This window comes from Argentina anserina, chromosome 1 (assembly GCF_933775445.1).
Source record: "Argentina anserina chromosome 1, drPotAnse1.1, whole genome shotgun sequence".
NCBI lineage: Eukaryota > Viridiplantae > Streptophyta > Magnoliopsida > Rosales > Rosaceae > Argentina > Argentina anserina.
The window spans coordinates 1,461,742-1,485,277 of NC_065872.1; the positions used below are offsets into that span (position 1 = coordinate 1,461,742).

The 23,536-nt window shown below is 37.7% G+C and overlaps 3 protein-coding genes and 1 pseudogene across 6 annotated transcripts; 2 read left to right on the plus strand and 2 right to left on the minus strand.

The window, feature by feature from the left end:
- Positions 1–619: 619 nt before the first annotated feature.
- Positions 620–9,968, plus strand: LOC126802983 (uncharacterized). 2 transcript variants are annotated; one of them, XM_050530747.1, is made up of 9 exons: positions 7,711–7,895; positions 8,010–8,125; positions 8,348–8,423; positions 8,670–8,752; positions 8,879–8,917; positions 9,067–9,137; positions 9,212–9,326; positions 9,584–9,725; positions 9,822–9,968. In XM_050530747.1, exons 1-8 carry the CDS (start codon positions 7,850–7,852, stop codon positions 9,650–9,652), a joined length of 615 nt encoding a protein of 204 aa, XP_050386704.1. In that variant the 5' UTR covers positions 7,711–7,849; the 3' UTR covers positions 9,653–9,725; positions 9,822–9,968. The 2 variants fall into 2 exon arrangements, with proteins under 2 accessions (XP_050386777.1, XP_050386704.1); XM_050530820.1 differs by lacking the exons at positions 7,711–7,895; positions 8,010–8,125 and adding an exon at positions 620–729.
- Positions 1,575–7,633, minus strand: LOC126803131 (protein BUNDLE SHEATH DEFECTIVE 2, chloroplastic-like). 3 transcript variants are annotated; one of them, XM_050530993.1, is made up of 6 exons: positions 7,457–7,632; positions 7,240–7,337; positions 6,814–6,877; positions 6,540–6,636; positions 4,823–4,891; positions 1,575–3,507 (listed from the first exon to the last, which is right to left on the minus strand). In XM_050530993.1, the coding sequence occupies exons 1-5, from the start codon at positions 7,515–7,517 to the stop codon at positions 4,834–4,836; spliced, it is 378 nt and encodes a 125-aa protein (XP_050386950.1). In that variant the 5' UTR covers positions 7,518–7,632; the 3' UTR covers positions 1,575–3,507; positions 4,823–4,833. The 3 variants fall into 3 exon arrangements, 2 of the variants coding, with proteins under 2 accessions (XP_050386950.1, XP_050386880.1); XR_007673091.1 differs by lacking the exon at positions 1,575–3,507 and adding an exon at positions 3,542–4,345 and having other exon boundaries at positions 4,767–4,891; positions 7,457–7,633; XM_050530923.1 differs by lacking the exons at positions 1,575–3,507; positions 4,823–4,891 and adding an exon at positions 5,873–6,299 and having other exon boundaries at positions 7,457–7,626.
- A 1,422-nt stretch (positions 9,969–11,390) lies between the features above and the next one.
- On the plus strand, positions 11,391–15,003 carry LOC126792812 (serine/threonine-protein phosphatase 7-like; annotated as a pseudogene).
- Positions 15,004–20,875: 5,872 nt separating this feature from the next.
- Positions 20,876–23,285, minus strand: LOC126792606 (uncharacterized). The gene is made up of 2 exons (XM_050519034.1): positions 22,569–23,285; positions 20,876–21,837 (listed from the first exon to the last, which is right to left on the minus strand). Exons 1-2 carry the CDS (start codon positions 23,172–23,174, stop codon positions 21,475–21,477), a joined length of 969 nt encoding a protein of 322 aa, XP_050374991.1. The 5' UTR covers positions 23,175–23,285; the 3' UTR covers positions 20,876–21,474.
- Positions 23,286–23,536: the final 251 nt, after the last annotated feature.

Genomic DNA, 23,536 nt, shown 5'->3' on the forward strand with positions numbered 1-23,536 from the left:
AAATGAAAACTAAATATGATGATGAAATTAGTTTTTTTTTACATTAATCCAACTTAAATCAATACAAGTCTAGTTGAAAATAAAATAATAACTATAAAAAAGTTTTTATTTACATAAATATTAATTAATTAATAATATTAAAACATATATAATATATATATATTTTATTCTTAATATTTAATTTCGGTTATGCTTAGTTCGTCTATTATGAATTGATCAATAATAAAATCTTTGTTCTAATTTTATTGTCATGTGTATGCCCCTGTCCCCTGATAAGTTCCTTTAATCCTCACCTCCTAAAGATCACAGTGCCCCTTCTCATGTATTATGACTTCACATTGTCCTGACAACATACGATGTCATAATAGTAAATCAGTGTTCACAAGCAGAGTCTGGAAGAATTTCCTGCATTTCCAGAAACAAGAGAGCATTTGTTTTCCAAACTTAAAGGAAATGGCAAGCGCTCTCTTGTCAGCTCCTTGTTTTCTCTCTCCCAAAAGTAAGTTTGGTGATTTGGTATTTTGATGTTGCTGGTTTTACTATGTGTTTTGTATATTGAATGGCAAAGTGTAGCTTCTGTGTGTTGGATTGATGAGTGTGTTTCTTCAAGCAGATAAAGAACTTGGCGGATTTGTGAGCAGCTTTAGAAGTCCTAATACTAGAAATCTATTACACAACCATAGTTTTCTGATGAAAAAGTATGGTGGATCACTTGTGGTGACCTCAGTGGTTTGTTACTTCACCCTTATATAATTTCAAGAATTGGGTTTGCTTTCTGTTGCCTGAATGTGAGATGGCAGTGTTTCTTTTGAAATATGTGAGGTTGAACACTAGGATAAATGAGCAAAATAAAATTGGTGGGAAGCAAAAGTTTTGATAGGTTGGTGTTGGATAGTGATCATGTTCTGTGTGCCAATGTTGTTGTCAATTTTCATCTTTGACAGTTTGGAAGGAAAGTCACGACCACCAGAGAAAGTGAGAAACTGTGATACCTAAGTCAGATTACCGGATTCCAATTGTGCTACAAGGTAGCTGCTTACTCTTGAATTCGCCTGCTGAGTTTTCTTACCAAACATCAGTGATCTATGAGCCAAGTCAATTGTTTAATGTCTTGCACCAGACTCGCTCCTTTGGTTTCATTGGAGTCTGAAGTTTGTTTCATACTGATGTGTCTATGTATTTTTATCTGTTTTTGACCATTTGGTTTGTGGAACCATGCATTTGATAACTGACTGCCAACTCTACTTTTCTGCAGACTGTATCAAATTGTCTTTATAGAATCATAATGCTAAGTGTGTTAAATGAAACAGGTTTATCTGGTGGGTTAGCTTATACAAACAATCTTTTACAAGCTACTCCCCTTGGATTACTCCTATTGTTTCAGGTAAAATACTGTTCTAGAAATGGTTGGTGTGCAAGCTACTCTTCTTACCAGAATTTTAGTGGCCAAGTTCAAATGTTAATATTTGAGAAGTAGCTGATTATTTTTGTTCTTTTTCCAGACAACAAGAGTAAGAGTTGTCTTCGATGATGGGGCTCTGGTTCGTTGATTCAACCCTCTTAGAAAACTGAAACAAAGTGATGAATTTCACTATTTTTGGGGTTTAATAGAATATCTAGTAAATGAAATTATGGATGTCCACTCAGTCTGCATAATTACTTTCACTTTTTGTGGACATTTGTTTGCTTACGAAGTAAAAGTAGGGGAAGAGCTCGAGACTTCCGGTGAAAATGTCTTTGTGGGTGGTAAAAACCTAGTCAGTTTCAACCACTATACGGAAATCTTGAATATTCATTGAGTGTTTTAAAACAAACCGAAAAGATACAAGAAATTAGGTCTAAAAGACGAGAAGATTGTGTTTATGTTGGGCGAAATCAACAAAGATAAAGAGCTTATTCATAAGATATCAGTCGAAGATCAGTGTTCACCATTCATAACATTGTTGCTACACTGATCAAAGTCAATCAGCACATGAAGACCATTTTGAATATACTAATTGTTGGGGGAATGTGTGACAGAAAGAATGTATTATTTTTGACCCGGGAACACCAAAAAGAATTTGCTAGTGTCAAGATAATTATAGATGACTTATCGACTGTTACAACAGAGAGCAAGTCAACTCTGAATGACATAAAGCAGCAACGAAGGATGATGCAAGTACAACATTGAAAGTCACAAGAGATAACAACGCTGCTCTAAATGAGATACGTTTGACACAGCAGCATCATATTGTGGAAATTGCTAAGTTGACAGAAGATGTTAAATCCGTGATGAAACAAATAAAATGTTGTGTGTTATACTAATAAATGTGAGTGTCCAGTTTAAAATATATGACCGAGCTGTTTAGTATTTTTCTTAATGTTAATTTTAAGAATTTAAACATTTTTTCGGTAAGAATTTTCGGCAATAAGAAAAAGAGACGAATTTTCAAAACTAAAAAGAAAGGAAGAGCATTAACTCTCAAATATCAAACTTGTATGTTTTCAGCAAAACTGATGTGGAGGAGTTCACAAAGAATCTTAATCCAGAACTTCGATGTAGAATTTTTAAACATTTCAAGTGTTATCCATTGTACATAACACTCGAAATTCCACATCGAAGCTCTAGATTAAAATTTTTTGCGAACTCTTCCACATTAACTTGGCTGAAAACATGCAAGTTTGATATTTGAGTTAATGCTCTTCCTTTCTTTTTAACTTTTGAAAATTCGTCTATTTTTCTTATTACTAGAAACTCCTACAGAAAAATGCTTAAATTTTTAAAATTCACATCAAGAAAAATACTAAACAGTCCGGTCATATATTTTAGACCGAACACTCACCTTTACTAATATAACACACAACATTTCATTTGCTTCATCACAGATTTGACATCCTCTGCCAACTTAGCCATTTACACAATTTAATGCTGCTATGTCAGACGTATCTCATTTAGAGCAACGTTATTATCTCTTGTGACTTTCAATGTTGCACTTGTATCATCTTTTTGTTGTTGTTTTATCTCATTCAGAGTTGACTTGCTCTCTGTTGTAACAGTTGATAAGTCATCTATAATTATCTTGACATTAACAAGCTCTTTTTGGTGTTCCCGGGCTATAAATAATACATTCTGTCACCCACTTCCCTAACAATTAGTATATTCAAAAGGGTCTTCAGGTACTGATTGAATGGTGAACACCGACCTTCAACTAACATCTTATGAATAAGTTCTTTCCCTTTGTTGATTTCGTCCAAGATATACACAATCTTCTTGTTCTTTAGACCTAATTTATTGTTATCTTCTTGTATCTTTTCGATCATTTGTTTTAAAACACTCAATAAATATTTAAGATTTCGATATAGTGGTTGAAACTAAGTAGGTTTACCTGCTTCTTTCCTGACCACCTCCAACAACGACCCAAGAAATGCCCCAAGGGCATCCCCCCTACAAACTCCTCTACAACCAAAACCATCCCTCCAAGCTTCATGTCCATGCCCAATAAAGCGAAAGACTATTCCAGCAGTACCCTTAAAAAACATGTAGTAAATATAATTAGTCAAAAGAGATGAGGAAAAAGTAGAGAAAACACATTGACATTTCCTGGGGCAATCATAGTAGGAAAACATTCGTATAACAACCCACTTTCAACGTAAACGCCTAACTTCAACCAGTTTCTATGATTCCAAACAGACCACATTGCTAGTAAGTCAGTAGCACTATATCATCTATTTTTAGATCCTTGAAAGCTCCAACAGATATATGCTATAACTTCCATGAAAAAAATAACTTCAAATAGTGCATCAAAATGTGTCATTTTCAGTTAAAATGCTGCTGGGTTCAAAACTCAGAAAAGCTGATTTGCAGAATGCAGTCCTATGCTTTAGGAATCAAACTTGACCGATTGATTTACATGAAACTAAGCATATATCTTGTTGAACGTATAAGCTTTCCAAACATGCAAATGGTCACTGAAACAAGTCTCAATCAAAGGATAAGCTTGCTGATACTTAACTAAACGATTTACAATGTATAAATAAACGTATCTTAGCTTTATGTAATGCCTACCCACTGAGGTGCATATCACTTATTTTTCTATCGGGTGTCATCCAATTATACATAATTCAGAACTTGATTATAACCTAGATCAACTGCTTGTCCCAAATGAAACTAAAGGATCAATAATTGACCTATACAGCAAGGATAGCCTGGCATATGACTACTTATGATCCTAATATGCTCATTATGCATCACAAAACCAACAAAAACAAGATAAAACTATAACAATTTTACATAAAAGACAATACAATGCAGGAAGAAACACAAATCTAGAGGCCCTGAAACGCTAACAAAACACTAAGCATGATGACGTTTGAAGAAGGGGAAGGAGAAAGAGTCCTCGACCTGCAACGGATAGAGATACCGGACCATATCTGCTTTTGCGCCATGACCTGGATCGACTTCCAGATTATAATTGCTCGAGTGAATAACTAAAGAAAATAGATAGATGGGAGATGTGAAGAGAAAAAAACTAAGTCTAAAAAAAACACGAATAATGTTAAGCCCCGCCTACATCACCACTTTTGAAGGAGGATCGGGAACCAGCTAAGCAGCTTCCCGTAGGTCGTGCTATGACACCGGCACCAACAGTAGATGAACGTAGTCAAATACTTGTCAAAACGAGACTCCATAAAAATCTGCAACTTGTTGGGCGACGCCTTCTTTTCTATGAGCACCTGAAACCTCATAGCACAAACAGAGATTTTCCTTAATTTAATTTTCGGCAGTTACAAAGTAAGAAAAGTGATCACAACAAGTAATCTATATACAGATCAGTGTACTTACAGCTAGCTCCACTACTCACAAAGAAACTGCAACCTCAAGCCTTCTCTATCAACTAATGAATCAAACTCCCTGCATCAAAGTTCACACAGTAACTGAACAATACCCATAACATAAAGATATTTGGAGAATAGCAAACCCAAAAGAGAGAGATAGAGATAAATCAGGCTTTGAGACCTAAGAACTCAATTTCGTAAGGTAAATAGTACATGTGTTGAGCGACCAAGGACGTAATAACCCGTTCTTGACAGATCCGATCGGGTGTTCATAGTCTGGGTAGACTTCAGAGAAGAGAAAGGAGGCATTCGCCAGCGGTATGGCTATCGAAATCGTGAGCATCAGCGTGTACGAAAATAACTGATAATATGAATAATAAAAAAGTAGAGATTTTCAAAGTAAGCAATGTATACCTTAGATCGAGAAACGAGAAACAAAAATTATCGGGGAAAGCTGAGATTAACTAGAGGACTAGTTCAGTTCGACTGAATGGACTAATGGGAGAGGAAGCAGCCGCCTAGGGTATCCCAACCGAGAATCTTTGGGAGATGGGAAAATCTTGGGGGGTATATATATGTGTATTTCCTACACACACGGTACTGGGCCACTGGGCCGGGTTGTTTGTTGGGCTGTTGGGTTGGTTTGTGTGGAATCACTGTGGATGCATGTCTGCTTAATCTAATGTCTTCAGGGGTTTATTTCTCGATCTTGTATATAGTATTATAGTATAGTGCATTTGTAGTAGGATAATTGTCTCACTACAATGTACAAGTGCGCAACGTGTGCATAGTTTGAACAATTAGGTAATAATGATCGATCATTATTACCCGATGCTCGGTATTTAATTTCGGTTATGCTTAGTTCGTCTGTTATGAATTGATCAATAATACCATCTTTGTTCTAATTTTATTGTTGTGTTACATATGATGTTCTCCATCCCGGCCTACATAAACTCCGATCACATTTATATCCTTGAAAGTTGAAACCAACATCCCTAGCAGAGTAGCAGTTACATTCACCGAATATTTAACATGAGGAAGATAAAGAAACTTATACAGTTACAAGATTAAGGATCATTTAACCATCAATCATACAAGCGCCTGTAGCTCAGTGGATAGAGCGTCTGTTAGGTTTTACATTTTTTTACCAACTTCCAAGTATTGGCTTCACTTGTGAATTGGTTCCATATATAAAATTCAACCAAAATGCAGTAACCAACAGACAGGAGAACCAGACATGCAGCAAACACATCTGGTTGGTCTGTTTTTTCAACATTATGTAGCACTTACAATCTCTAACCACAGCAATTAGTTCTCTGATACGTCCAGGGAGTACAAAATTCACTATAGGAACACACTGAACACAAATTCGTTATGCTCTTTTATGATAGGGGTTCAGTTTTTTCTAGGCATCGTGTGTGCTCATGAATCCTCCTACGAATCCAGCACCATTGCACTCTCCACACAGAATCTCCCTTTTACCCCTGCAGGAAATGTAACACATATACATCAGAAACATGCACAAAACTGTAAGAGAAACCGAGGGTTTAGTAGATGAAAAGACAATGGATGTTTAAGTTTAAGATATATCAAATAAGATAATTGATCTTCGCTCTTACTAAAATTATGATGATAAATACAATGGTAATATCTATGAATGTAGCATTTAAGTGTTCAATATCAACACTTAGCATGGCAGGAGAAAAGAGAATTAACAATGGTACCTGCAAAGCCAACATAGACCACCGGCTTTGAATTGTCCATTGAAGTGGTCTTCAGAATTGACTCCAGTACCTTTGCACTGAGAACAAGCTTTAGCACCTGTTTTAATAAATCAAAATATCCGTCAGCTCAAACCCTCCATTGCAAATGCTAACAGAACAGTGAAAGTTTTGCAGACTAGTTGAAATCGGGCATGCTCATATTCGGAGATTTGATTATAAAGCATCGAGCTAATATTCAACTTAACATAGAGTTGACAGCAAGTTAGTTACTTACCATTTCCCTCACAATCACTACAGACTATGCTATTTACTTTGGTGGTTGGTTTACCATCTGTAGCCTGCACGACAAAACCAAAGTAAATTAAAAGGGAAAGACCAACCTTCAGTATCCAAGCTGAATTTCCCAACTAAAACAACAATTCTCGTATGCATTGAATACGAACTCCTAAACAACCTTGTTTCCCCAAATTTCGTTTCATGTAAATTGCTTATAAAGGGTGTTCAACTCAAAGTCATCATTTTGACAATTCGTTTAACCCATTTCAGTTCCTTCAAAATCTAATAACTTACATATGGTCATGCACTCATGCCCACAATAGTAGAGTCCAAGTAAATGTTCTTGAGCAAAGAAAATCAATGAAATGCAACATTTTACTAATTTCAACAATAGGGTAAGCTTGGTTTCGTCTAAATGTCTTACCTTGATCTCCCAAGATTGAGTCTTTGCCGATTTTGAGTTCTGAAATGCTTCATTCACCCGAAGAACCTTACTCCCTCCCAAATTTCCAATCAACACTCCTACACAATCAAATTAATGCATTCAACCCACAATACCAGTAATATCACAATCAAATAAAATAGCCCAGAGAGAGAGAGAGAGAGAGAGAGAGAGAGAGAGAGAGAGAGAGAGAGAGTACCTGGTTTGTTTGAGGACTTGAATGAGCAAATTTGTGTTAAACAAAGAGAAGAAGTTGCCATTCGATGAGGTTTTTCAGAATTCTCTGTTTTTCAAAACAAGAGGTTTATCACAACTTTATCTGTGAGCTCAACTCAAATTGAAGTGGGTTTTAATACTTGGGTGGTGACTGGTCACGCAGGTTGTACAAGATAAGGCGACTCTGTCCCCTTATAAAGTTCGTTCAATCCTCACCTCCTAAAGACCACAGTACCCTTTCTCAAGTTTACAACTTCACATTGTACTGACAACATAAGAGGTCATAATAGTAAATAAGTCTTTACAAAGCAGAGTCTGGAAGCATTTCCTGCACTTCCACAAAGAAGAGCACATTTGTTTTCCAAACTTGAAGGAAATGGCAAGCGCTCTCTTGTCAGCTCCTTGTTTTTTCTCTCCCAAAAGTAAGTTTGGTGATTTGGTATTTTAATGTTGTTGGTTTTACCGTGTGTTTTGTATATTGAATGGCAAAGTGTAGCTTCTGTGTGTTGGATTGATGAGTGTGTTTTTTCAAACAGATAAAGAACTTGGCGGATTTGTGAGCAGCTTTAGGAGTCCTAATACTGGCAGTCTATTACACAATCATAGTTTTCTGATGACAAAGTATGGTGGATCACTTGTGGTGACCTCAGTGGTTTGTTACTTCACCCTTATATAATTTCAAGTATTGGGTTTGCTTTCTGTTGCCTGAATTTGAGTTGGCATGTGTTTCTTTTGAAATATGTGAGGTTGAACACTAGGATAAATGAGGAAAATAAAATTGGTGGGAAGCAAGAGTTTTGATAGGTTGGTGTTGGATTTTGCTAGTGATCATGTTCTGTGTGCCAATTTTGTTGTCAATTTTCATCTTTGACAGTTTGGAAGGAAAGTGAAGACCACCAGAGAGACTGTGATACCTGAGCCGGATTACCGGATTCCAATTGTGCTACTAGGTAGATGCTTACTCTTGAATTCGCCTTCTAGTTTCGCTTGCTGAGTTGTCTTACCAAAATTCAGTGACCTATATATGAGCCGAGTCAATTGCTTAATGTCTTGCATCAGACTCATTGCTTTGGTTTCATTGGAGTCTGAAGTTTGTTTCATACTGATGTGTGTACGGATTTTTGCCTGTTTTTGACCATTTGGTTTGTGGAACCATGCATTTGTTTCATAATGTTAGAGCATGTTAACTGAAACAGGTCTATCTGGTGGGTTAGCATATACAAACAATCTTTTACCAGCTGCTCCGGTTGGTCTCCTTGGATTACTGCTATTGTTTCAGGTAAATTACTGTTCTAGAAATGGTTGGTGTACAAGCTACTCTTCATATCAGAATTTTAGTGGCCAAGTTCAAATGTTAATATTTGAGAAGTAGCTGATTATTTTTGTTCTGGTGTTCTTTTTCCAGACTACAAGAGTTAGATTTGTCTTCGATGACGAGGCTCTGGTTCGTTGATTCAACCCGCTTAGAATACTGAAACAAAGTGATGAATTTCATTATTTTTGGTGTACAATAGAAGATCTAGTAATAGTATTATGGATGTCCACTCAGTCTGCATAATTACTTTCACTTTTTGTGGACATTTGTTTCTGTAGGAAGTAAAAGTAGGGGAGGAGCTTGAGACTTCTGGTGAAAATGTCTTCGTGGGTGGTAAAAACCGTTGGAAGTGAGTATGCTCTATCTACAAACCTATTTTCTTTCTTAAAAAGATAAACCAATTCATTTATTTACTGAATGTAGATACTCATCATTTGTGAACTGGGAGCTTTGGTGGCCAAATTTCCCCATTCTGGTGTATTTCAAAGAGACTCAGACAAAGTCTGAAGGGCAAGTCCACTTCTTTCCGGTGATATTTGTAAGTTTCCAAGTACCAAGCTTTTCTGTGTTTGTAAAGCTCAAAGTCTTTAATCTAATGCTAGCAACTGATAACGTTTTGGACAAAGAACACAAGTAGTTTTTGGATCAGATTATGTCAAAAAAAAAAAAAAAGATTACTAAACACTGACAAAGTAAAGCACTTGAAACTAAGCAAGTTTTATCTCACAAATTGTACTTAATTGAAAATTGTAAAATGTTCTGATGTCTGCCTTTCTGGTGTAATGTGATGTGCAGAATGGGAAGCAACTTTATGATGTCATGGTGGAGAGAGCTGGTCCTTCCCAAACTAGCGGGCCAAAATAATATTCACGGCAGAGCATGCGGTTTCTGTTATTGAATTGTGGTACTGATAGGAGTGATAGCAAAACCATTTGAGGTATGCACTAATTAATAACTTGAATGCAGTTGCATTAATAGGGTTCACTATAGGTGTTAAACCCTGGATTTTACATGTTCATTTTCCTTCGTGCAGGTGACAGTGCGCATTTTTCTGTGAACTTATGCTTAGCATACCTTACTCTTGTGCTCAAACTTGGCCTGTATACTTTTGAACTTTCAATTCTATAAGATGTCTGTATATGATTGATAGCTTCAAGGAATTCCTTCACCGTCTATAGTTTGGTACTCAGATTTGTTTGATTCACCAAAGTCCAAATAGAGATATAGCTATAGCGTAATACTTCTATGCTTGCAGGAGAAGATGGAGTATAAAAGCAAGAAAGCAAGTTTTGCTCCATCTGCACTGCAAGCACTTTTAGGAGGTTTCTGTTCTTACAATTCAATCAAGCATTTCTACAGAAACTACGTGCGCGTAATGTTCTCTCACAACTCTCACAATGTACGACTCAAACGTTAGAATTACCATCATTCGAATCAGAATGGGCAACTGGGTTTTGCCTAGCCGGCTTAACAGAGGGGCAACATTGTCTTTTACGTAACGTACTTGATCACCTCCGGCATATTCGTCGCACTCTCCAATGCGTCTTGAAATGTTGTTTTGTTTGGTCGGAAGGAAACGTCAGGAAACGCGCCAAAACTGGTCGGAAATGCGGTCAAAACGAGCGAATACGCGCTGAAAACGTTGGGAAAAGACATTTATACCCGTATGTAAGGTATAAGAGAAAGAGGAACCACGGCTCAAATCTTCAAAGGCAGCGCCGCTTGAAGTTGAGGTATAGGGTTCTCTCCATTGCTAGATTTGGTCCGTCTCAGACTGATTTAGGATTTACTGAGTGCGTATTGGTTGTAGCTCTCTGTCTTTTGCAATTAGATATGTCGATAACTTGCTACTGATGTCGCTGTTGTTGAATCTTGTTACTGATTTATTTCAAATTCTCTGTATGGATTTGCTCTAGTGTTGGTTTTGATTTGTATGTGTGATTCTATGGTCACTTTACTAATAAGGTTTATTGGGTTCTCTTTGTTTTTTGGGATTCTGGGGTCGTTTTGTGATTGATAGAAGGTGAATTAGTGTTTTGTTGTTCTAGTTCTTGTTTTTCTCTTGTGGGTTCATTGATTCCAGTGCTTGATTTAATTTTTTCTTGGGGAGTATTCGACTTGAAAGGGAAACAAATGGGTTGCCATAATAAGATCATAGAAATTTGTCAAAGAATGAAAATCCAATGAGCTTCGGTTGGCCTCTCTTTTTCTGTAAGAAGATAATATTACTGTAAAGTAGTACTACTCTTTATCTAGTCCATTTTGTGTGCTTGCTGACCTGGGTTTCAAATGAGAGATCCTTCTATTTGCTGAGAGCCTGAGAGATTCAATTCCGTAACCAATCATGCCAATATAATAATAGTGTTGGTTTTGATTTATACATCTGCTTGTTTTGGTTGTATTATGGAGGTATTTGTGAGGTGATTGTCATTCATGATGAAAGCATTAGACTCGTCTAGATTCATTTACTGGTACATTTACCAATTGCCTGCTGCCTCTATGCAGTTGATATTGTGATTTTATTATTGAATTCAATTTTTTTTGGCTGTTTTGGGAATTGCTGAACACAGATTATTTCTGTTATTCACGTGTTGCAGAAGCTATGAGTACTGAAGAAGCACCTGAGTTTGTTGATGCGGACATTAGTAGTGAATCTGAGGTGATCGATGATAGAGCACCCTTGTGGAAGTATGTCAAGAAGACTGAGAAAATGGCGGATGTTGGAGGAACATGGAAGTGGAAATGTAATTTCTGCCATGTAGACCACTCTGGCTCGTACACTAGAGTACGAACTCATTTGTTAAAGGGTTCAACACCGGGGATTGTATGGTGCGAGGCAGTTACCGAGGATGATAAAGTTCAGATGTCCAAATTAGTGGAAGAGTGCAATGAGAGGTTGAATTCTAGAAACACAAGAGAGACTTCGACCAGTAGTAGCCACGAAGTTAGTGATCCCTCGCTGCAGGAGTTGGTGAAGTCGTTTGAAGAGGGTAAACAACATGCTGGTAGATATTTGAAATTAAGGAAGACAATTATTAAGGAAAACGATGCAGCAATTAATGGGATTGAGTTGTTGAAGAATGAAGTAAAGAATTTAAAGGAAGTTGTTTTGCAAAATACGGAAAGGATTCTCAATCGGCAAAGCTTAAAAAGACAGTTAGAAACTCACCCGAGGGAATAAGAGGGTGGGGGAGAGGACGGAGAGGATGTTGGGGAAGTTGCAAATATCTTGAGGCAGCCCACACCGGGAACTAGAAATCCCAATCAAATGGCCGCCCGACGGGAAGCTGAGCCTTGATTGGGTCCACAACCTCATGTCTGTCTTCGATTGGTCTTCAAGAATTCCGGCAACCCAATTTGTAACGTACTTCCTGTCCCTGTCTTTGATAGCTTGGTTCTTACCGCATCCAAAATCCTCCGTAAAGAACCCAACTGCGTCAAGATTGAAGATTGTGGCCAACTTCTCAGTCGTTGTCGTCGGCGACGTCCATGGCCAGCTGCACAACGTTCTCTTCCTTCTGTGAGATGCTGGGGCCCTTCAGAGGACAGAGTCTGTGTCTTCAATGGTGACTATGTTGACAGAGGAGCTTGGGGTCTTGAGACTTTCTTGATTCTGCTGGCGTGGAAGGTCCTGATGCCGAAGAGTGTTTATCTGTTGAGAGGCAACCATGAATCCAAGTACTGTACTGGTACATATGGATTTCAGAAGGAAGTGTTGGTCAAGTATAGAGATGAGGATGAGGATGGTAAAGATAGAGTAGGAACAGATGTGTATAATATATGTTTGCATTGCTTTGAAAGGCTTCCTCTTGCGTCTATTATACATGGGAATGTGTATACTGCTCATGGAGGGCTGTTCCGGAGCACTGCTGCTATACCTTTTAAGTAGTCGAAGGGGAAGAAGAAACAGAAGATTGCTTTGAATTCGGAGACGAATCCTTTGGTTCTGGGGTCTTTAGATGAGCTATCTGAGGCTCGAAGATTGGTCACTGATCCTATGATGGATGCTACGAACTCTGTGAACTTGATTCCGGGTGATGTGATGTGGTCTGATCCCCACATGAAACCTGGCCTAGCTCGGAACATTGTCAAATGCGTTGGTCTTCTTTGGGGTCCTGATTGCACTGAGGACTTTCTGAAGAAGTTTCAGCTCAAGGTACTGTCATAATCTGGAGTTTACTCTGCTTTTCGTAGTGTTTTTGATCAGAGGCAATAATAGTTGACTTGGTGTTTAATTGGTTTTAAATTGTATGGTAGGGTGGGAGATTGGTCGATTATCAATGATTATTTGCTTTAGATCTTCTGGTTTGTATTTCATCATGTACCCTTTTGTTCTTGCATACTATTGATAGTGCAGTGTGACTGGCAAACAAGGCATGTGTTGAGGGGACTTCAGAACCCCAATTTGTATTTCACTAAACCTTCTAAGTATTCTCTGTTGCTAGTGTTCCAACTGTGGTGGTAGTTGCACAATCATTCAGTATTTAGCTGGATGATGAATTCCACAAATTATGTTAGCGATCAAGTCTTCTTATCTTTCTATGTTTTAGTTGTATTTAGGAGTTATGACAATTAAATGGTTAGTTATTGAAAGCAAGCATGGTATGGAGATGGATATGGATTTGCTATTACTTCACTTGGTGGATGTTGAGTGGGGTTCAGGAAAACAAAATGTTTGATTTCATTATCATCTTTAATTTTTTCTAGTTAGTTGTAAAGAGGATTCCATACATCTTCTCTCATTCAAAACCGTGCATGATGCTTTCATCTTGCATGGCGCTTAGCGCTTAAATATAAACTGCATAGGGAAAGCCCTTTACATTTCTATTGCTCTTAATCTATTGTTGCTTTTACTTCTGTATCACAGTAGGAATTATATACTAAAATTGTGGTTATTCTAGATTGTCAAAACATCAGTTGATTATCAGATCTCATGAAGGCCCTGATGCACGTGAGAAGAGGCCTGGTTTTGGAGGCATGGATCAGGGGTACACCATAGATCATGCCGTGGAGTCTGGGAAGCTCATTACTTTATTTAGTGCGCCAGATTATCCGCAATTTCAGGTGTGCTCAGATTATTATACTTCAAGTCTATAAGTCTAGTTCTAAGTGAAGTTCTTGCGTGTGTTTGGAAACTGTTATGGGCAGTTTGGCACTCTTCTATAAGAGGTTGTTGGTGCATTGAAATTTTCATAAAGAAATTTGAGCATAAAATAATTTCACTTGAAACATATTTCTCTTTCAGCTTCTTAATATATTCTTTTCAGGATGGAAATATCTTATCTTAACACCTCTCATATGTTACACTTTAAAAAATATTTTCTTATGAGTTATGCCATATCATAGGCATTTTGGGGAAATCAGAACCTGATCGCATCTTTAGTAGGATGTGGTTATGAACCGATGATTATCATAATTTTCTCTTTTTGAGATAAGGTGGGAAATTGTAATAAAAAATTCGAATCTTTGAATTATATGAAACGTACTCCAAATTAATACTTGAGAGAAAGGATTCACACATAACTGACCAGCAATATTTGATCTGACAGATGGTTATAAGTTATATATTCGCCAATCTGTTGATTAAATTGTGGTTCCCTTGGTGTTGTAGGAGTATCGTCTCCAGTCTGTAAAGACATTTCTTTCAACACATTTTGATATCACTTTGTCTCCTCTGCAGGGTACCGAGGAGCGGTATAGAAATAAAGGGGCTTACAATCCTTACATTGTTCTGAAACCCTCTAATTTTGATCATCCTGAATTTCATAGTTTTGAAGCAGTTACTCCAAGACCACAGGTATTGGTTATTGTTGAATATCGATCGAAATTCTGAAAAAAAAAAAAACAATAATGAGGTCCTGGTTTTGTGTTGGAGTTAATTAGTCTTGACAACTTTTCAGTTAGTTATAATGCATTACATTGGCATTGTATTGTAGGTAAAAGCATACTATGATTATAAAAATGCAATTGATTCTGATGAGGAGTTGGACAGGGCATCAATGGCAACCAGTCCTTAATGATCCGTCATCAGCTGGTGTTCTTCACAAATTTACATTTTCAGTTGGAGCTTCTTGATCAATTACCGTCGTGTTTGGATCTCACTAGGCTATACACCAAGACTAAAGGCGGGTTTTCTTGCGTGAATCTCTTTCTTTGTTAATTTTTTTTTTCTGATCTTAAGATATACGAAAGATATCGATCAACTTTCATCGAAACCATAACTACTACAATTCATGAACATACACAAGCTCGATCAGTTGAGGCTTTAAACTATGTTCTTCTCTAAAACCTGCATTTCACTTGTTCCCTCTTATGTACTACTGAAAGAAACCGACTTGAGTCATCGTGTAGATAGCGAGGTCGAGTAGTACTGTCATATAGGCGCAGAAGATGGAGTATAAAAGCAAGAGAGCAAGTTTTGCTCCATTTGCAAGCACTTTTGGAGGTTTATGTTCTTATAATGGCGATTGCCAATTTGGAAAGGCCATCGAAAGCCGAAAACGTACATTCAATCCAGCATTTCTACAGAACTACATACCCGTAATATTCTCTCACAACCCACAATCTACGACTAAAACGTTAGAATCATTACCCATTATTTGAATCAGAATGGTAAAATGTAAGCAATTGGGTTTTGCCTAGCTGGCTTGAAAGTTGAAACAGTTTCAACTGAAAACAGAGGGGCAACATTGTCTTTTCCAGAACGTACTTATCACCTCCGGCGCAGTCCCAAATGTGTTTTGAAATGTTGTTTCACATGATCACAAGGAAACGTCAGGAACGCGCTAAAACTGGTCGGAAATGCGACCAAAACGAACAAATACGCTCTGAAAACGTTGGGAAAAGACATTTAGACCCATATGTAAGGTATAAAAGCCGAGAAATATAAAAGATAAAGAGGAACCTCAGCCCAAATCTTCAAAGGCAGTGCCGCTCCAGGTATAAGGGTTCTCTCCTTCTTCTTCGTCCTCTTCCTCTTCAATTACTTAGCTTTTGTCTGCGTTCGGTAATATACAGAGTTTCATTTGAGCATGTAATTGTTTGTATAAACCTTGTTGATGGTTTACAATCCACCTCACTTGACTTGACTTATATAGATATGCAGTAGTGGAAAATGGGTTGTGAGGAACATGCTGTGCTGAAACAAAGTGATGAATTTCATTTTTTTAGTGTTTAATAGAAGATTTAGTAATGATATTATGGATGTACACTCAGTCTGCTTAATTACTAAAAAGTAGGGGAGGAGCTTGAGACTTCGGGTGAAAATGTCTTCGTGGGTGGTAAAAACCGTTGGAAGTGAGTATGGCAGTATGCTCTATCTACAAACCTGTTTTCTTTCTTTAAAAGATAAACCAATTCACTTATTTACTGAATGTAGTAGATACTCATCATTTGTGAACTGGGAGCTTTGGTGGCCAAATTTCCCCATTCTGTTGTATTTCAAAGATACTCAAACAAAGCCTGAAGGGCAAAGTTCACTTCTTTCCGGTGATATTTGTAAGTTTCCAAGTACCAAGCTTTTCTGTGTTTGTAGCTCAAAGTCTTTAGTCTAATGCTAGCAACTGATAACGTTTTGGACAAAGAACATAAGTAGTTTTTGGATCAGATTATGTAAAATAAAAATAGATTACTAAACACTGACAAAGTAAAGCACTTGAAGCTTAGAAAGTTTTATCTCACAAATTGTACTTATTTCAAAATTGTAAAATGTTCGTGATGAGCAGAATGGGAAGCAATTTTATAATGTCATGGTGGAGAGAGCTGGTCCTTCCCAAACTAGCGGGCCAAAATAATATAATAATGCTAAACGAACCACCTATTTGGTGAATCACATATAAACCACCTTATGTACGTGGCAGCTGAAGTAGATAACCACATCATCAAATTATAATATTTGAGTTTCGTATATTTTACATTTTTCATCATCTATTTTTAAGGATTCAATGTTTTTATTTTGGCTTTATACTCCTCCATGTCTTCATCAAAATTGTATTCTTCTATCTTTTTTTCTCAGAGTTCTTCCCCGTCCTCTCGTCGCCTGCTTCAAGAACAAACAAAAACATGAATGTCTTGTAAACCACACAAGAAGAGCACTCATGATTTTGGAATGGTTGCAGAAATCATATCCACTTCTACAGTTTCCACCAAACCCTAATTTCCAAACATGTAAGTCTATTTCATATATATATTTATATATGATTAACCACGATTCAAATGGTTGAGAATGGAACCTTAATTAAATTGAATGGATGTCTTTCAATTGAAAAGGAGGTGAGAGCTACGTTGAGACGACATCGAAGAACAAGAGACTCGATCAAGAGAGAGTTTCATCTGATGACAACCTCGATCGTCAATAAGAGTTATAAGACCAAACAAAAAAAAAGTTTAAGCCAAACAAAAAAATCCATCTCTCTACGCATTGTGATGGCGATGAGGAGGAGTTGAGGTGCAGGATCTCTTATTAGCTAGCTGGTCGTCATGTATTGTGTTAGTAATAAAAAGCTAGGCTCGTTCTTGTTCGAAAATTTTTGGGATTGATTAATTATAAGATGAACCCTAACCCTAATCACTATATAGATCATGGGTAAGGCCTGTATACTTGTCGAACTCTCCCATTCTGCAATTGTGGCTTCAGTTCTTAATTTGGGGATCTAGATAATAGCAAAGAAATTCAAAGATAAATCCAAAATATTACATTTTTTAAAGGAATTTTTTTATTGAAAAATAATAATATAAAATTCAAATATCATAACTCAATAAACTTAATGTCTTAAAACTATTTTGCAAACTCCTCCAGCGCATCGGGCATCTAGATGCCCCTGCCCCAAATTGGTGCAAATTGAACTTTGATGGAGCTGTAGAGTAAAGGATGTTGCTTGGGGTTTTGTTAACTTTGATGACATGCCTATCTGCTCTGGTGCTAGAAGGATCCCATCTTTGTTTGTCCTTGTCGGGAAGCCTCGGGCCTCAGCCCTAAAGAATGGATTACTTGCTGCCCAAGACTTACGCATCCCTTCCATCCATATTGGAGGGGATCTGGCTCGCTCATCAACTTGGTAAAAGGAAATCAAGACACTCCCTGGATTATATGACTTTGATTAGAGATATAAAATCTCTCCTAGAGTCATTCTCGCAAGTTTTCACTGAGCATATCTTCCGTGAAACCAATTTCTTAGCGGACTCTATTGTTATGGTCGGTCTCTCCGTTGTTAATGCATGCATTTGTAATGGTATCCCTCCTCAGGCTAACCCCGAGCCCTCTTACTTGATTGCTCTGGTGCTGGCCGCTCTCGTGGCGGTGTTTTATAACTGTTTTTTCGCTCAAGAAAAAGAAAATTCCTTTAGGGCATATGATGATGTTGTGCAGTTGTGGTGCTGGCCGCTCTCGAGAATATTTGTGCCAACATAAAAAAAAAAAACATGTCATAAACTTTTTTTAGCTTAAGAGATGAATTTTTATTATATGACATGCTTTTTTTATGTATCTTATTAAGTGGGTCAAGCTTAATCTTGTGATAGGATTCACAATATATGTCTACTGGAAGGGAATATATAATCATTCGTTTGTATGACCTGAACATATCAAGTGCATTCTAACCATACTTGCAAAATGTGCTGGTTCTATCAAAAGTCTTACATATCTAGACACAAATCAGACACTGTCATATGTAGTGTATTCATTAACAAAAGTGAAAGTTGTGTGGCTGAAATGCTAATAATCTGAAACGATATTACAACAAGACTTGTGTAAAGGTACATATTCCCCACACTAACTGCATCCAAGCCGCCAAATGCTTTAGAGTTTAAGTATAAGCCCGACCTAGGTTGGTTGCCAGGAGGCCTGTTCAATGGGCGGCATCCCTAGCTCTCCGAGCTCGCCGTGAGGCCGAGATAGCTGGCTGAGGTGAGCCTGTTGTCCCCATCCCCCACGACGTCATTATACGCGCCTCCTTTACGTTGGATGGTGATGAGGAATCTAACCGGTTTCTTTCAGACCATGAATACTTCATCGGCGAGTTTGAGAAAGATTTTAATTTAAAGTTGTACGGGTTGTATCTCAACATGGCCAGGGAGCATCTTCTTAGGGCGTGTGGCGCTTGTGCTTATGGAGATGGTCGATCGGTTTGGATTTGTTTTAGGAGAGCTGCGAGATGGTAGTGATGATGATGCTGATGGTGGTTTGGGATGATAGAGATGATGATGATCAAAATGCAGCCATTGTGTTGAGACTTCTGTTGTAGTTCAATTTAGTTGATAGATGCCTATCTATCCCTATATGTATAAAGTTTCTCACAATTATTAGTTAAAATAAATTAAACAACGAGCAACCTTATATAGACACACGGATCCTAAAGAATACTGAATTACATATATCTAGTAAACTCCGATATGATCAATAACAACTTAATGTCTTCATAACCAGTGGTGGAATCTGAAACTTTCAAAAAATATAAAGAATTCATATTTTTATAAATAAAAAATAGAAAACAATTATTCAAAAAATACAAACTGTATATTATTAAAGTAGACAAACCATACACTATACTATGTGGTGTATAATGGTTAGATTCATCGTTCATAAAAAACAATGTAAGTTGCATGGATGAAATGCTAATCATCTAAAACGATGTTACAACAAGACTTGTGTAAAGGTATATATTACCCACACTAGCTGCCTCCTCTCCGCCACCAGTTTAGATATATGAAATGATAGATCTTCCGATTTTTTTTTTAAATTACCGATATATCTTATAGGATATATCTTTTTTTTCTCGAAGTAATAAAATAATTTACATTATAGCTACCCCTTTTAAATCTTTAAGAACATCCATCGTAATTAATGCTCATCCGTGAAGATAAATACTCATCTGTGAATCGTGTTGCTGTGTGGGGTGATAGTTAATCTTTGATGATGAACAGATGGAACCTACTATACATATAAAGTTGATAGTTAGGAACCCTATATCAAATTTGAGTGGATGCTCAATCTATCTCCTCATCGTTTAACGGGATTTTAGCTCATCAAAATAGTTCTACAATTTAGAATAATCAAAGACAGCAAGTCATCCTTTAGTTTTGGCCAATTTCATTTACTATTTATTCCGATAAGGAAGTTGTTTTATCATCATGATTATCATTTTTAGGCTAATTTGAAAAATTTAAATATAAAATGCTAGATATTCGTCATTTGAAAATGATGACATGGTATTATTCAGTATTCTAAAAAGCGGTCTAGGCGGCTGCCTAGGCGCTACGAGGTCACTCGCCGTTGCGTTTTTTGCCTCGGCGGCCATCTGTGGCGTTTTGTGAATTATGCGGCTTCCTAGGCGCTAGGAGGTCACCCGCCGCCGCGCTTTTTGCCTCGGCGGCCATCTGTGGTGTTTTGTGAATTATGCGGCTGCCTAGGCGGTTCTAGGCGGCTTTATTTAGTGCTAGGCGGTCTAGGCAGCCATATTCAGTCCTAGGCGGTCAACCATCATTTGACATTAAAAAAACCTAAAAGATGCCGCTGCTCTAATTCTTTGTCTATTTTCTAAAAACTGAATCTCATCAACAGAAGAAGAGGAAAGAAATATGAATTTTAAGTTTGAGTCCGATACTGAATGAGTTAGGAAATAATTTGGAGAGAAATAACTTGAGCTTTAATATTATTGCATTTGTTTCATTATTTATCTTTTCTTCAAATATTTTTTATGGACTTTCTACTTAAGTTATTGTGAATTTAGACTATTTTTAGTATTTTTAAAATTAATATTAAAAATCATTATATATTTTTAATCATTAAAATAGTTAAAATATAAAAAAATAAAAAATATTTAATAATTTGAAACCGCCTAGGCGCCGCCTAACCGTCTAGGCGCTAGGAGGTGGTTGTACGCCTGTATACTGCCTAGCGCTTTTAGACCCTTGGTATTATTAGTATATGCCAAGCATGATGCCACTTAATTAGATATTAGTTTTTTTGTAAAACTTGTTTGTGAACGTAGCACTACTCTTGATTCTTGAAGGGGAAAATCAAATGTACGGGAAATTCTTAAAGAAGGTTGTGCAACTCTCATTGGAGGTAATAGTCCTCGGGTATACGATTCCTGATTCTTACAAACTTGTCCTTGTTGCTTGGCTTATGCCATTTGGAATAGCAATTGCTCGAATAGTTCAAGAAGATAGCTAGGGAGCTTCTCTCACACTAGCAGATTGCTATAAAGAAAGGTGGTTATTGGTTTGTTGGCATTGATGGCGACTATGAAATATTGAGATAGCAAATATTGAAGTCAACATCCTCATGAAAAAAAGGGCATCAGAAAGAACAACACAACAACAAAAAACAAAATTTTACAATGAATGGATACATGAAAACCAGAAACTAGTGACAAGCCAGCCACATGAATCTAGTTAATCTCAACGAACAATTTCTTTAACACCAGAACACCTTACAATGTCTTCTTACAGGAGGTTTTCCAAAACAATTAAAAAGCTCCTCTTCAAACCACCAGACATGGAGTCAGATATGTTAGAGATTTCCACCATTTAAATTGCAGTTGCTCATGTTGGTATAGTGATATTTGAAAAGATCACTGAATAACTCAACTAAGAGAATCGTGTACGAGTTGTCTCAGAATATTTTTACCAATCCTTTGGATCTGTTTCTTGTAGCAACATATATAATATGTGGAAGACAAAGTGTGTTACCTCTCCTTGGTGCAGTGTGCATCGGTGCCATGCTGTGTGCAGTGACGGTAACCCACACTTGAAAGGAACTTTCGGATCTCCGCTTTACTGGTATTACTGGCTTCCAACAAACGCTCGTCTTCCTCATAAATGAGATATGGTGCTTCACTTGCAGCTCTTGATAGTAACTTCTTAGCTCCTTTCAGCACATGATATTCCCAGCCTTGAACATCAATTTTGAGCAGAAGAACACGTTCAGATTCTGGAATCACATCATCGAGAGGGACGGTCCTTACTTGAACTGCTATCTCTTCATTAGACTTAAAAGCCAACTTTGCACCAGCGGCTGAAACAGCACTGTTGTCCAGACGACCAACCAACTGGTAACATAAGCAGGGTTTACATTAGCAACACACTATTAATTGAAACATTAAAGAGCCTATCTATAACTATCTATTTCCGGACAATATAATGAAAGAGTAATAGGTTAAACCCGATTAAACTATGCTTAGAGAAGCCTCAGGTTTGCACCTTTGTATTCTCAGTCTAACAAGGAAGCACACACACTACCACGGCACATGCATAATCATCACTCACCAACAATGGATCCGGTAACCTCGTTTACAATACTTTACACTCCAATGTATCCTCAAATTTCACATGTAATGCTTGCTAGACTTAGATTTGAAACTCATTTCAGAGATACTAGCTTATGTCAAGAACTTGAAACAACACAAACATTACGATCTAGACAAAAAACCACAAATCCAAACCAAAATCAACAAAAATTAAACCCTGCAAAAAGAAGAGATAAGTAGCAAGCCAATACGAATGCCATCTGTTCTAGACTTGCAGATGCTTATCAGCTTATGGTTGTACTATTTTTCTGGCAAGTGAACAACTCTAAACCAGAAATGAAGTTTAAGTAACCGAGCCAAGTCAACACGGGAACATTAACCTATGCCATCAACTAGACATCCTCTTCTCTAAAACCTCAACTATGCATCAATACTAGCAATTCAATGTACAACTTAAGTTCATGCATTCTCGATCATCAAACTAAATAACAAAACCAACATAGACATAAACAAAACGAACACAAATCTCCCACCTTATGAAAAGTAATATTCCCAAGCCTGTCAGAAGCAGCAGCCTCAAACACAGTAACCAACCCCCTAACACGATTCAAGTAAATGCCATCACAAATCCTCTGCAAATTCTCCAAAACCGGCTCGAAAGCCAAAACCCGAAACCCCATAACAGCAGCAGCAAAGCTAGCAATGCCCACATTGCCCCCAACATCCACCACAACCCCATTTCCCTTCCCTTCCTTCCTTAACCTCCCCAAAACCTCCTGAATCGTCTCCGAGATATCCGGCCGCCGGAAAGGCTTCCCCTTCAGCATTCTCACAATGTTCTTGTGCGGCTTCTCCGGCAACTTTCCCAAATCGGCAAGTGAGTACAGAAAAGGAAACTCCAGGCCCTCGACGACGTTGGCGATGACTGGGTGGGATTGGGGGCAGAGGTCGCAGTTGAAGGGCTGGATTGGGCCGAGGAATGAGGGGGTTTGGAGGACTATGGGGTTAGGGTTTAGGGAGGAGCTCGGGTTTTGAAATGTGAGGAAGAAGATGAAGAAGAAGAAGAGGAGGAAGAGAGTTGCGGAGATGAAGAGGAAGATGGGTCTGAATGGCTTCTCTCGCTTCCAAGCATTGGCCATTGTTTTGATCGGAAATGGGTACCGGAAAGTTGAGTCCTTTTTTGTTTTCCCGGGAAATTTGATTTCCCTGGAAAATTAGGGATTTGGATCTTGTTGTAGAGCTTTTGATTTGTTCTGAGATTTTGGGGGAAAGAGAGAGAGAGGGAAAAGTCTGGTGTGTGTTAACGAGTAGTGAAATTTCTGTATTGAAGTAGTTTGTGAGCCGTTGGATTATATTTGTGGCTGGGATTGAGTCTTGAGTAGTGGGGTTTTCCTAGTTCATTTAGGTGGTTTTTTTCCCTATTCCTGATGGTAATAGGGGTTGTTTTTAGAAGGGGTGTTCAGATGTTGTGCACTATAAGTACTTATGTGACGGAAATCTA

Bases quoted from the DNA above. Each gene is read 5' to 3' on its own strand.
- LOC126803131 (XM_050530923.1), bottom strand. From the start codon at position 7,517: ATGGCAACTTCTTCTCTTTGTTTAACACAAATTTGCTCATTCAAGTCC. The intron at 7,338-7,456 runs GTACTCTCTCTC...TTGATTGTGTAG, and splicing joins CAAGTCCTCAAACAAACCAG to GAGTGTTGATTGGAAATTTG. The intron at 6,637-6,813 runs GTAAGTAACTAA...TTATTAAAACAG, and splicing joins TAGTGATTGTGAGGGAAATG to GTGCTAAAGCTTGTTCTCAG.
- LOC126802983 (XM_050530747.1), top strand. From the start codon at position 7,850: ATGGCAAGCGCTCTCTTGTCAGCTCCTTGTTTTTTCTCTCCCAAAA. The intron at 7,896-8,009 runs GTAAGTTTGGTG...TTTTTCAAACAG, and splicing joins TTGTTTTTTCTCTCCCAAAA to ATAAAGAACTTGGCGGATTT. The intron at 9,138-9,211 runs GTGAGTATGCTC...TACTGAATGTAG, and splicing joins GGTGGTAAAAACCGTTGGAA to ATACTCATCATTTGTGAACT.
- LOC126792606 (XM_050519034.1), bottom strand. From the start codon at position 23,174: ATGGCCAATGCTTGGAAGCGAGAGAAGCCATTCAGACCCATCTTCCTC. The intron at 21,838-22,568 runs GTGGGAGATTTG...TTATGTTACCAG, and splicing joins GGAATATTACTTTTCATAAG to TTGGTTGGTCGTCTGGACAA.